This window comes from Dama dama, chromosome 3, assembly GCF_033118175.1.
Source record: "Dama dama isolate Ldn47 chromosome 3, ASM3311817v1, whole genome shotgun sequence".
In the NCBI taxonomy this organism is placed as follows: Eukaryota; Metazoa; Chordata; class Mammalia; order Artiodactyla; family Cervidae; genus Dama; species Dama dama.
Window position 1 is genome coordinate 47973342 of NC_083683.1, and position 14251 is coordinate 47987592.

The 14251-nt window shown below is 36.6% G+C and overlaps 1 protein-coding gene across 1 annotated transcript; it reads left to right on the forward strand.

Annotated features, from left to right (window-relative positions):
- Nucleotides 1-3272: 3272 nt before the first annotated feature.
- On the forward strand, nucleotides 3273-4208 carry LOC133043187 (olfactory receptor 8S1-like). Its single transcript, XM_061124015.1, has one exon. The coding sequence runs from the start codon at nucleotides 3273-3275 to the stop codon at nucleotides 4206-4208; it is 936 nt and encodes a 311-aa protein (XP_060979998.1).
- The last annotated feature ends 10043 nt before the right edge of the window (nucleotides 4209-14251 follow it).

Below are 14251 nucleotides of genomic sequence, written 5' to 3' on the forward strand. Positions count from 1 at the left end.
TTCCCAGTGGGTTTTGTCATACATTGATATGAATCAGCCATGGATTTACATGTATTCCCAATCCCGATCCCCCCTCCCACCTCCCTCTCCACCCGATTCCTCTGGGTCTTCCCAGTGCACCAGGCCCGAGCACTTGTCTCGTGCATCCCACCTGGGCTGGTGATCTGTTTCACCATAGATAGTATACATGCTGTTCTTTTCAAATATCCCACCCTCACATTCTCCCACAAAGTTCAAAAGTCTGTTCTGTGTTTCTGTGTCTGTTTTTCTGTTCTGCATATAGGGTTATCGTTATCACCTTTCTAAATTCCATATACATGTGTCAGTATGCTGTAATGTTCTTTATCTTTCTGGCTTACTTCACTCTGTATAATGGGCTCCAGTTTCATCCATCTCATTAGGACTGGTTCAAATGAATTCTTTTTAATGGCTGAGTAATATTCCATGGTGTATATGTACCACAGCTTCCTTATCCATTCATCTGCTGATGGGCATCTAGGTTGCTTCCATGTCCTGGCTATTATAAACAGTGCTGCGATGAACATTGGGGTGCACGTGTCTCTTTCAGATCTGGTTTCCTCAGTGTGTATGCCCAGAAGTGGGATTGCTGGGTCATATGGCAGTTCTATTTCCAGTTTTTTAAGAAATCTCCACACTGTTTTCCATAGCGGCTGTACTAGTTTGCATTCCCACCAACAGTGTAAGAGGGTTCCCTTTTCTCCACACCCTCTCCAGCATTTGTTGCTTGTAGACTTTTGGATAGCAGCCATCCTGACTGGCGTGTAATGGTACCTCATTGTGGTTTTGATTTGCATTTCTCTAATAATGAGTGATGTTGAGCATCTTTTCATGTGTTTGTTAGCCATCTGTATGTCTTCTTTGGAGAAATGTCTGTTTAGTTCTTTGGCCCATTTTTATCTACCTAAAGAAACAAAGGACCTATACATAGAAAACTATAAAACACTGATGAAAGAAATCAAAGAGGACACAAACAGATGGATAAACATACCGTGTTCATGGATTGGAAGAATTAATATTGTCAAAATGGCTATTCTACCCAAAGCAGTCTATAGATTCAATGCAATCCCTATCAAGCTACCAACGGTATTTTTCACAGAACTAGACCAAAGAATTTCACAATTTGTATGGAAATACAAAAAACCTCGAATAGCCAAAGTAATCTTGAGAAACAAGAATGGAACTGGAGGAATCAACCTGCCTGACTTCAGACTCTACTACAAAGCCACAGTCATCAAGACAGTATGGTACTGGCACAAAGACAGAAATATAGATCAATGGAACAGAATAGAAAGCCCAGAGATAAATCCACGAACCTATGGACACCTTATTTTTGACAAAGGAGGCAAGGATATACATTGGAAAAAAGACAACCTCTTTAACAAGTGGTGCTGGGAAAACTGGTCAACCACTTGTAAAAGAATGAAACTAGAACACTTTCTAACACCATACACAAAAATAAACTCAAAATGGATTAAAGATCTAAATGTAAGACCAGAAACTATAAAACTCCTAGAGGAGAACATAGGCAAAACACTCTCCGACATAAATCAAAGCAAGATCCTCTATGACCCACCTCCCAGAATATTGGAAATAAAAGCAAAACTAAACAAATGGGACCTAATGAAACTTAAAAGCTTTTGCACAACAAAGGAAACTATAAGTAAGGTGAAAAGACAGCCCTCAGATTGGGAGAAAATAATAGCAAATGAAGCAACAGACAAAGGATTAATCTCAAAAATATACAAGCAACTCCTGCAGCTCAATTCCAGAAAAATAAATGACCCAATCAAAAAATGGGCCAAAGAACTAAACAGACATTTCTCCAAAGAAGGCATAGTAGCTTTTAGAAAAGTGTAATAAGGGTGGGAAGATTTTCCTTTAAGTTAAATTTGCTGTTTTTTGGTTTTGTTTTTTTTTTTTTTTTAGGAAAAAGGAGAAGAATAAACTGTACATTTCACAAATAAATCTTAACCCTTTATGTATACCATCACTTATTTGATGCATCAGTGCCAAAACGTCTTCAGATGCTTTAGGGAGGGAAAACTAGAAGGGCCATCTCTGCTACCCTGATCGCCCCACTTTTGTAGACTTCTCTTCTTTCAGTCTGAATTGCTCTCAGTCCTTAATCTGGCTTTTCCTTAGTCTTCTGGCATTTTCCCTGGTCTAAAACCCCATTATTTGTCCCAAGAGGTCAAATCCCTGATACCGTATGTTTGGGAGCTATGAGTCATCCTGGGTAAGAAGTTTCAGACATGGTCAATGGACCAAACTCTCAAGGCCATCTCACATTCCTGCCTGGGTTCTCAAGATCCCTCCAAAGAAAGTAAAGTGTCCATAGACTGTAAATTCCATGTCTGCATGTGTCACATCCTTTCTGACCCTCAGAAATGAGGTCAGTACTTCCTATGTTGCAAGGTTGGGTAGGATTAAATGAAATCAAGACTTTGTTATAGTCCTTGGCATAAATTATGCATTAAATAAATAACAGTTATTATCATATGAGTAAAGATGTAAGCAGGTGGGGGTGGGAAGGAAGACGTGTGAAATGAGGTTTAGGAAGAGAAGAAAAGAAGGGAGTGAAGAAAGATTTTTGCTGATGAGTTTCAATTATGAAATGCAAGAGGTCAGTCACTGTGCCCTAGCAGGAGAGAGAGAATGTCTGGAAGAGTAAATGAAGCTTTGGAATTAAGGCCAGGAAAAAATGGAACCTGAAATCCATTTCTTATCTTTTTAAATGAATTTAGTTGAAATCACTCATTATTTTATTCAACAAATGTTTATTTAGAGCAGACTAACTGAATCTACTGCATATCTAGGACTCTGACACTTTCCTGATCCTCTTCTCTTTCACAAATTATGGAACTAGTGACTATTTTGGTACTTAGGAATGCATCATGGGAGAAAAACAGACAAACATCCCTGCCTGTGCATAATATAAAATCTAACAGGAAAAGATAATTTTTAATGTACTACATCCATATCCATATGTTAGAAAGTGTAAAGTATTATAGGGGAGCAAATTTCAACTTGATAGGGAGCACTTATAGGCAGGAGAAGGAAAGTTGCAGTATTTAATAGGGTGATAGGATAGTCAGATGCTGATTTACCTCCAGATGCACTTTCAGGCTTTAAGCTAAAAAGTGGATCTTTTATAGGTTAAAAAAATTCTATTCCCAGAGAATTACTCAGATCATTATCCCACCAAATGAGTAAACTTTCTTTCTCTTTAGGGATGGGATGTCTAAGAAACGATGAAAAACCTTAGCATTATTGATGAATTTGTGCTGCTGGGGTTGTCTACTGACCCAGATATCCAGACCATGCTCTTTGTTCTCTTCTTGGGAATTTACCTCCTGACCCTGATGGGGAACCTGATGATGATCCTGGTGATCAGAGCTGATCCTCACCTGCACACGCCCATGTACTTCTTCCTTAGTCATTTGTCTTTCCTAGACATATGCTACTCTTCAGTCACTGTGCCCAAGATGCTGCAGAATTTCCTGTCTCAGAAGAAAACCATTTCAGTGTGGGGATGTATTACCCAGAGTTTCTTTTTCATTTTTTCTGGAGCCACTGAGAGTTGCCTGCTCTCTGCTATGGCCTATGACCGCTATGCTGCCATCTGTCACCCTCTGCTCTACACTGTGATCATGAATGGATCTCTGTGCACCGCTATGGTCAGTGCAGCATGGCTGATGGGGTTTCTGAGCTCACTAGTGAATAATCTTTGTACCCAGAACTTACAGTTCTGTGGTCCCAATATCATCTCCCACTTCAGTTGTGAACTGCCTTCACTCTTCCCTCTCTCCTGCAGTGATACCATGCCTAACACCATCCTGCTAGCTGGGTCCACTATTTTTCTAGGACTTATGACACTTCCCCCAATCCTCTTCTCTTACTCAAAAATTATTCTTGCCATTTTAAGTATCTCCTCCTCTAAAGGCCAAGACAAAGCCTTCTCCACCTGCTCCTCCCACCTCACCGTGGTGCTCTTGTTCTATGGGACGGCTCTATTCAGGTACATCAGCCCCTCTTCAGGATCAGTCCTGGAGCGAGTTGTCTCCATACAGTATGGTGTGATCACATCCTTGATAAACCCACTTATTTACAGCTTCAAGAACCAGGAGGTGAAGGTAGCTCTGCAGAGCATACTGAGGCAGCAAATATGTGTCTCAGGTAAGAAATGATAATAGGTCCTTTCTTCTAGAAGAGAAGCAATCTACAAGGGAAGATACATATATAAACAGAGCTCCTATAGAACTTGAATTTTAATTTAATTTACTATACTTATTTCTTATTCAAAGTGAAATGACTTCCAAATAGTCAGAAAAATGAATGACTAAGCGTAAAGGTTCAGAGACATCAGCTCCTACCACGGCCTTGGAAATTAATCAGAAGGAGTGACTTCACTACAGTTGAGCAGGTAGAACAAGAACAATGACCTTGGCAAGAACAGAGGTCCCTGAGCCCGGGACTTTAGCTGTGGAGCTACACAAGGGAACCCATTAGTAGAAGGGCAAATAAGAAGTAACCTAGACACATTTAATGTTTCAGAATAAGATAGTTCATTACATTTCATTCACCTGACCTGGTGGCACCACTGGCATTAAAAGGTATATGTGCCTGCAAATAGCCAAAGAACAGTGAAAGCAAGGATTAAACATATTAAATATCTATGCAGGTGAATAGCAGATGAATGGATAAAGAAAACACGGTACACGCATACAATGGAGTACTATTTAGTTTAAAAAAGAAGGAACGTCTGCAATGTGTGACAACATACATGAACCTTGAAGACATTTTATTAAATGAAAAGAGGCAGTCACAGACGAGAAAAACTGCTTAATTCTCTTTATATGAGGTGTCTTAGGAGGTCAAACTCATAGAAGCAGAAAGTAGGATGGTGGTTTCCAGGGCCTGGGGGAAGGGGAACTGGGAAATTACTGTCCAATAAGCATAGACTACCAGTCATGCAAGATAAAAAGCAGACCTGTTGCACTACAATGTACATATAGTTAACAGTACTATACATCTAAAAAATTAAGAAAGTAAAATATACAATAAATAAGTAAGAATGAACATATTATTATACTAAATACAGGCAACCTCTTGCCTAAAGACATACATCATTCTAACACTATCATACTTGATATATATACATATGAAAGTCAGATAAAAAAAATCATTAGAAGTAGCATAATGTAAATTAAAATGTTGAGAGCATTATATTATTGAATATGAATCAACTAGGTTAGAACACTTCTTTATACCATACACATAAAAAAACTCAAAATGGCTTAAAGACTCAAATACAAGCTATGACACCATAAAACTTCATATGAGAACTTAAGCAAAACATTCTCTGACATAAATGATACCATATTTTCTTAGGTTAATCTCTTCAGGCAAAAGAAATAAAAGCAAAAATATACAAATGGGACCTAATCAAACTTTTTGCACAGCACAGGAAATCATAAACAAAACAAAAAGACAACCTGTGGAGTATGAGAAATTATTTGCAAATGATCGACTAGCAAGTGCTCAACTTCCAAAACATACAAATATCTCATAAAACTTAATAAAAAAAAAAACCAATTAAAAAATGGGAAGAAGCCCTAAATAGACGTTTTTCCAAAGAAGACATACAGATGTATAACAGGACATGAAAAGATGCTCAATTTTGCTAATTAGAAGAGAAACACAAATAAAAACTTTACCAAGTATCACCTCACACTAGTCAGAATGATCATCATTAAATCAGTTCTGGAGATGTGAACAAAAGGAACCTTCCTATACTGTGGATAGGAGTGTAAACTGGTACGACGCTACGGAAAACAGTATGGAAGTTGCTTATAAAACTGAAAATAAAGTTACCATATGATCCAGTAATCCCAATCTTGGGCATATATCTGGAAAAGCTGAAAATGCTAGTTCAAAAAATTACGCACACCCCAGTGTTCATAGCAGCACTATTTACAATAGACAAGACATGGAAGCAACGTAAGTGTCCATCAACAGGTGAATGATTAAAGATGTAGTGTATATAAACAATGGAATATGATTCAGCCATAAAAGAAGAATGACATAATGCCATTTGCAGAAATGTGGATGGACTTGGAGGGCATATGCTATGTGAAAAAAATCAGACTGAGAAAGACAAATACTATATGGTACCATTGTATGTGAAATGTAAAAAACATAACTAGTGAATAAACAAAGAAGCAGGCTCACAAATATAGAAAACAAAACAGTGGTTTCCAATGGGGAAAGAAAAGGGAGAGGGGCAATATAGAAGTAGGGGATTAGGCGGTAGACACTATTTGGTAAATAATAAGCTACAAGGATACACTGTACAACAAAGGGAATATCACAAATATTTTATAACTATAAATGGGGTATAACCTTTAATGAATGTGAGTCACTATATTATACACCTGTAACTTATACTTTATATTTCAATAAAAACATTCATTAAAATAAAACTTAAAAAACTACTGACAATTCATTGTTAGTATGTTAGATATCAGCATATCGCCTATATTTTATCAAGTTATAGCTATCCATTTTAGTTGTAAAGGTATACTATCAAAATAGATATTGAATATCATAAAGTAGATTTTCACCATTTATTCATGTTAACATATATGTTCTTATTGGATGATTTATAAAAATTTTTAATACTAAACAATTATTACATTAATGGGAAAACACATTCAGGAATATTCTTTTCATATTCCATTAAATTATTTGTATTGGGGAAGTGTTCACATGCGTACTTATTATTAAAAATGACTCTTATTTAGGTGTTAGTATGAAGATATTGCTATTCTACTCATTGTATGATGAAATTTTTTGTAATGTTGACTTTCACTTACTTCCTTTGCCCAAGACTTTTTTTTTTTTTTGCCCAAGACTTTTAAAAATATGTATACGTTTGCCACCATCATTGTGCCTTTGGCCATATTTCATGCTGTTTCCATGGTTTTGCTGCCTTAATTTTGAAAGTTAACTTTGTAGCCTTACAAGATCATGATGGCTTTGTCTTCATTCTGGGTTATACCTCTTATCATTATAAAGTGTAGCTTTTTTTTACTTTAATTTTTCTTTAGAATTCCATATTCTATAATGTTAATATATATAATTATTTGGAAGTTGCTTATAAAACCAACTTCCAGGTTGGTTAATATATGGCAATTCAGAGAGGGCAAGGAACTACTTCCCATAGCATACCAAAGCATCTTTTACCATAAACCTCTTTCCACTGGCCACAAAATTCCATCTATCTGTCAACATTGGGTGGAGGTGGGTGTCATCTCCCATTAGGCATCAGCTGGGACCTTTGGCCACTTGCTCCCAAGAAGCCAATCCTTATTTCTACAATGATAGAGTGAGGAGTTGGAGACAAGATGGCAGAGTAAAAGGACTCGAGCTCACCTCTTCTTCCCAAAACACCAAAATCAAAACTACCTGGGCAAAAACATCAATAAAAAAGACTGGAACCTACCAAAAGCAATATTTTAAATCCAAAGACAATGAAGACAGCATGGGGGACTTCCCTGGTGATCCAGTGCTTAAGGCTTGAAAAGTAATTCAGACTAATGGTGGTAAAATTGATCCAAAATCTCAGAAAAAGAATAGAGGCACAGACCAAAAGATAGAAGAAATATTTAACAAAGAGCTAAAATATATAAAGAACAAACAGAGTTGAGCAATAAAATAACTGAAATAAAAAACACACTAGAAGGAATCATTAGCAGAATAAAGGGACAGGAAAATGGATAAGTGAGCTGGAAGACATATTGGTGAAAATAACTGCCACAAACAGATTAAAGAAAAAAGAATGAAAAGAAATGACGATAGTTTGAGAGACCTCTAGAACATTAAACACATCAACATTATAGGGGTCCCAGTAGGAGAAGAGAAAGAAAAAGGGCCTGAAAATATTTGAAGATAATAGCTGAAAAATTCCATAACATGGGACAGGAAAAGGTCACCAAAGTCTAGGAAGCACAGAGTCCCAATCAGGATAAACCCAAAAACGAATATAAATATTAGTCAAATTGATAAAAATATAAGAAAGAAAATATTAAAAGCAACAAGAGAAAAGCAACAAACAACATCAAGGAAATCCCCATAAGGTTAAACTCTTCAGGCCAGAAGAGAGTGGTAGAATATATTTAAGGTAATAAAAGAGAAAAACCTAAAACCATGAAAACTCCACCCACCAAGGCTCTTACTCAGATATGATGGAGAAATTAACAGATTTACATACAAGGAAAAGCTTATCAAATTTAGCAGCACTAAACCAGCTTTACCCCAAATGTCAAAAGAACTACTCTAGGCCAAAAAGGAAAGGGCACAACTAGAAATAAAAAAATCACAAATAGGAAAGTTCACCTGTCAAGGTAAGCATACAGTAAAGATAGGAAATCATCTACACACAAATATGTACCAAAGTCAGGAACCATGAGAAGACAGTACAAATGCAGGATATTGAAAATGTATTTTAAATTAAGAGACCAGCAACTTAAAACAATCTTGTATATACATAGTCTGGTATATCAAAACAATGGAAACCACAAACAAAAAATCATAATAGATACACATACACACCAAAAAAAGGGGAGGGGGGATTTAAACACAACACTATAGATAGTTATCAAATCACATGAGAAGAGAACAAAAAAAGAAGGTAAGAAAAAAGACCTGAAAAAAAAAAAAACAATTACAAGATGGCAATAAGAACATGCATATTTGTAACTATTTTAAAAGTAAATGGAATAATTGCTCCTACCAAAAGAAATCAGTTGGATGAATTGATACAAAAACAAGATCCATATATTTTGTTTTCTACAAAAGACCAGTTCAGATGTAGAGACACGTATATACCTACATGTAAGACCACATACATAAAACACTTAAAGGAAAACATAGGCAGAATACCCTTTGACATACATTGCAGCAATCTTTTTGGATCCACCCCCTAATGAAAATAAACAAATGGGATTGAACTGAACTTAAAAGCTTTTGCATAGCAAAGGAAGCCACAAATAAAACAAAAAGATAACCCACAGATGGGAGAAAATATTTGTAAATGAAGCAACCAACAAGGGGTTAATCTGTAACACACACAAACAGCTCATGCAGCACAATATCAAAAAAATAAACATCCCAATCAAAAAATGGGAAGGAGATATAAATAGACATTTCTTCTAAAAAGACAAACAGATGGGCAAAAAAACTCATGAAAAGATGCTCAGCAGTAATAATTATTCAGTTCAGTTCAGTTCAGTCGCTCAGTCGTGTCCGACTCTTTGTGACCCCATGAATCGCAGCACCCCAGGGCTCCCTGGCCATCACCAACTCCCGGAGTTTACTCAGACTCATGTCTATCGAGTTGGTGATGCCATCCAGCCATCTCATCCTCTGTCATCCCCTTCTCCTCCTGCCCCCAATCCCTCCCAGCATCAGGGTCTTTTCCAATGAGTCAATTCTTTGCATGAGGTGGCCAAAGTATTGGAGTTTCAGCTTCAGCATCAGTCCTTCCAATGAACACCCAGGACTTATCTCCTTTAGGATGGACTGGTTGGATCTCCTTGCAGTCCAAGGGACTCTCAAGAGTCTTCTCCAACACTACAGTTCAAAAGCATCAATTAGAAAAATGTAAATCAAAACTACCATAAGGTATCACCTCACACCCGTCAAAATGGCTTTCATCAAATAGACTACAATGTTGAAGAGTGGGGAGGAAAAGGAACCCTCCTACACTGTTGGCAGGAATGTAAATTGGTATAACCACAATGGAGAATAGTATGGAAGTTCCTTAACAAACTAAAAATAGAATTAACATATGATCCAGCAATCCCGATCCTGGACATATATCTAGAGAAAACCATAATTCAAAAAGATACATGCATTCCAATGTTCACTGCAGTGCTATTTACAATAGCCAAGATGTGGAAGCAACTTAAATGCCCACTGGTAAACAAATGGCTAAAGAAGATGTGATACAGACACGTGTACCCCAATGTTCATCACAGCACTGCTTCCAGAACATGGAAGGAACCTAGATGCCCATCAGCAGATGAATGGATAAGAAAGCTGTGGTACATATACACCATGGAATATTACTCAGCCATTAAAAAGAATACATTTGAATCAGTTCTAATGAGATGGATGAAACTGGAGCCCATTATACAGAGTGAAGTAATCCAGAAAGATAAACATCAATACAGTTTACTAATGCATATATATGGAATTTAGAAGGTAACGATAACCCTATATGCTAGACAGAAAAAGAGACACAGATGTATAGAACAGACTTTTGGACTCTATGGGAGAAGGCGAGGGTGGGATGATCTGAGAGAATAGCATTGAAACATATATATTATTGAGTGTGAAACAGATCGCCAGTCCAGGTTGGATGCATGAGACAAGTGCTCAGGGCTGGTACACTGGGATGACCCAGAGGGATGGAATGGGGAGGGAGGTGGGAGGGGGGTTCAGGATGGGGAACACATGTAAATCCATGGCTGATTTGTGTCAATATATGGCAAAAACCACTACAATATTGTAAAGTAATTAGCCTCTAACGAATAAAAATAAATTTTTAAAAAAATGAATGAAATGATGCCATTTGTAGCAACTTGGATGGACCTAGAGATTATCATATTAAGTGAGGTAAATCGGACAGAGAATGACAAATATTATGTGATATGACTTACTTGTGGAATCTAAAAAGATGATACAATGAAGTTATTTAGAAAACAGAAACAGACTCACAGACTTAGAAAATAAACTTATGGTTACCAAAGAGGAAAGGTGGGAGGGACACATAAATTAAGATTTGGGTAACATATATACAATCCTATATATAAAATAATCAACAAAGACCTCCTGTATAGCACAGGGAACTCTACTCAATAGTCAGTAATAACCTGTATGAGACAAGAATCTAATAAAGAATAGATATATGTATGTGTATAACTGAATCACTTTGCTATACACCTCAAACTACATAACATTGTAAATCAATCATACTCCAATTAAATTAAATTTTAATTAAATTACAAGAACATTTTCACTAGTTCTTTATTTTCAGATAATTTCACCATATATATCTTTGTCTATCTATCACTGTAGTGTTAAAGTTTCTGTAGTATTTTGTTATATGTAGATTATCTTTAAGCAACATATCATTAGATTTTTGTTTCTTAATTCTGTACATTTTAATTAGGATATTTAAAATATTGTATTTACTACCACTTTTATTTTTACATTCATTATTTTACAGTCATAAATTAATGGGTTTACTTATTTTTGATGTCTTAATTGATAGTTTTGTTGTAAACTTCCTTTCTCTACTCTTATTTTTGCCATGAAAATAGGCATAAAAACCACTGTTTATTGAGTTATTAGGCAGCACTTTTCTGTATATTATAAAAAACATTATTAGGCAAACCTGAAGGTAGACATTCTTTTCATAAATGAAAAAACTGAGGGTTACTGAGAACATTAACTTCCCCTAGGTCACTTAGCCAGTGAGTGATAAAGAGCCAGGACTGAAAACTAGAATGTCTGTACTACAAAATACAAATTGGCCACTACAAAATACAAAATACAGTGGCCACTGTGTTTCTCTCTGTCTCTCTCCCATTCAATGTTTTATCATCTGCAGTGAATTAAAAAATATAGATCGTGAGCTTCTCATTATAAAATGGTCTACTGAGAATATGATACAGTCTTTCTTTCATGAACCAAATGTTGGAAAATATCAAAGAGGAATTTTTATGTGAATTCATCTATTGTCAAACCAAAAGCATGATAACTTAGAGGGGCAGATTAAGAAGTTATTGAGAAACAGGAAGCCGATTTGATTATATTAAGGTGGAAAGAGTAACTAGAATATATTCAGGGTCCAGCAGGAACGAACCAAAACAAAAAGGTTAGGAGGGACAACTAGGAAGTTTCCCAAGTGTATGAGTAGAAGTCATGGGCAGGGAAAAATCAAAGGGCACCAAGAGGAACTTTGATTGGAGTAATGTGTGAGCAAACACATGTGGCATTAGACAGAAAGTGGAAACAGGGTGACATGTTTCCTTATAGGAGCAGAGCTTGAAATGAAGAGAAAGCTCATTGCCTCCCTGTGGCAGACGATGTTAGGGAAGAATAGGTAATAGTGGAGGCCAGAAGAAGAATTGCTAATGCACCCTATCTGGCAGCACACACCCACATAAATCAAATCTCTTTCATAAGAGTATGGAGCACAGGCTGTAGAAGCACTTCTACAACAGTTGTCCTGAAAACGGGGTTTCCCAAGCAGAGGTGCATGACTATGTAGTTGGGAACCTCAATTGCAAAGTTTATAAATTAAAATAGCAAAAAAAAAAAAAAAGAAAAATAATGTGTACATAACATAATGACAAAATCCCTGGAGCTTATGTGAAAAAAAAAAAAAAATTAAACTGCAAGCCAAAAGAGAAAATTCAAAGAAATAGAACAAATTGTAAAGCTAACTCCCAAATTAATATATTTATTTTAAAAAAAAAAAAGAAAGAAAGAAAAACACCAGTTGAAATCTCAAGAGAATTTTTCAAACTATGAATCTGATTATGAAGTAAAATTATAAGAATGAAAACAAAACATAAACTAGAAAGTATAAAAGTAACAGTCTGTCACTACCAGGTATTAAAGCATATACGACATCTGTATACATTCATTAAAACAGTATAGCCCTGCTGTTAAAAACAGATAAAGGTATAGAAGAAGAAACCTCAAAATAATAAATACAGAAATTTAAAACAAGTTTATGAGCCCTTGTCTCCAATTCCAAAATCTCTAAAAGTCTCTGAAAATCGAACATTTTTCCCCAAAACTAATTTGGAGGTAAAATTGGAAGTTAACGGACACAAGGCTATTTATAGCCTTTTATAACCCCATGTAGAAGGGGTACTTAAAAGTTTCATTATAGAAATAGTAATGTGTTTGACTAAGGGTGCAGCAGAGATGTTATATAATATGCAGTATATTCCATATGTATCTTTTCTGAAAGGTTGCGATCATATCAGAAATTAAAATCTTGATAAGTGAGAATAAAATTTTCACTAATTTGTTCTGTCTCATAAAGGCTCACAACCTTTGAGTGTTTCTATGTATAAAATCCTTTAATGGCAACTGACTTTATTACTCAATGAAGGGCTCCAAACTCTACCATATTTTTAAAATTAATTTATTTATTTTAATTGGAGGCTAATTACTATACAATATTGTAGTAGTAGGCTTCTTATGGAAGAAAGAAGGCTACTAATGGTTTCTGGTCTATTTTAAATGGATAAACATCCGTAATTTCTACATATAAACAGAATGCATAAGCCTGATGGAAAGGAAGAGACAAGGGAAGAGAAAGAATATGGTTGATTCAGAGAGATGCTCAAAAAGAAGGGTTAAGATGGGATCCAGAGCACAAAGGCACTGGCCAGAGATGGAGAAGGGTCTCCTTCCCAAGCTGCACGCATGCTTAGTCCTTCAGTCGTGTCTGACTCTTGGTGACCCATGGAATGTAGCCCACCAGGCTCCAGTATGCATGGGATTCTCCAGGCATGAAAATTAAACTGAGGTGCCATGCCCTCCCCTCCAGGGGATATTCCCAACCCAAGGATAGAACCTGCATCTCTTATGTCTCTTGCATTGGCAGGCAGGTTCTTTATCATTAGCGCTACCTAGGAAGCTCCCTTCCCAAGCTGGAGGGAAGAAAAGAAGAATAACTCCATGTGTGGGGTTAGGGAATTAGAGGTCACCCACAGCAGGAACAGGCACATTTCCTCTGCCCTTTATCAGCTGAGAGTTAGAAGTAGGTAAATTCAGGAAAGTAATGAAGTGACTGAATTTGTCATGGTGGGAATGGAAAGAGTATATATGAAGTGGAGAGAGAAGGGGACGTGTATTTAGTATCCCAGGACTATAAGGGAATAAAATAGCCCTAAGAGAGTCTCACACACTGGAATTCACCTGGTCCCCTGGTCCCCTATTAGCAAAGCCATTTATAGCTAGGAGCATCCTCAGTACTGTATCTTCCACTGGCCATGGCAGGACTAGTAGCTTGCCCATCTCTAGACAGAGAATCACTTTGGCTCTGACCACTGCTGCCTCTCTCATGGGCAATGAACTGATCCAGGTTCCCAAGAGTTCTTACTTGATACCCTTTTACAGGGCTAAGCTGGCATAAGATTGC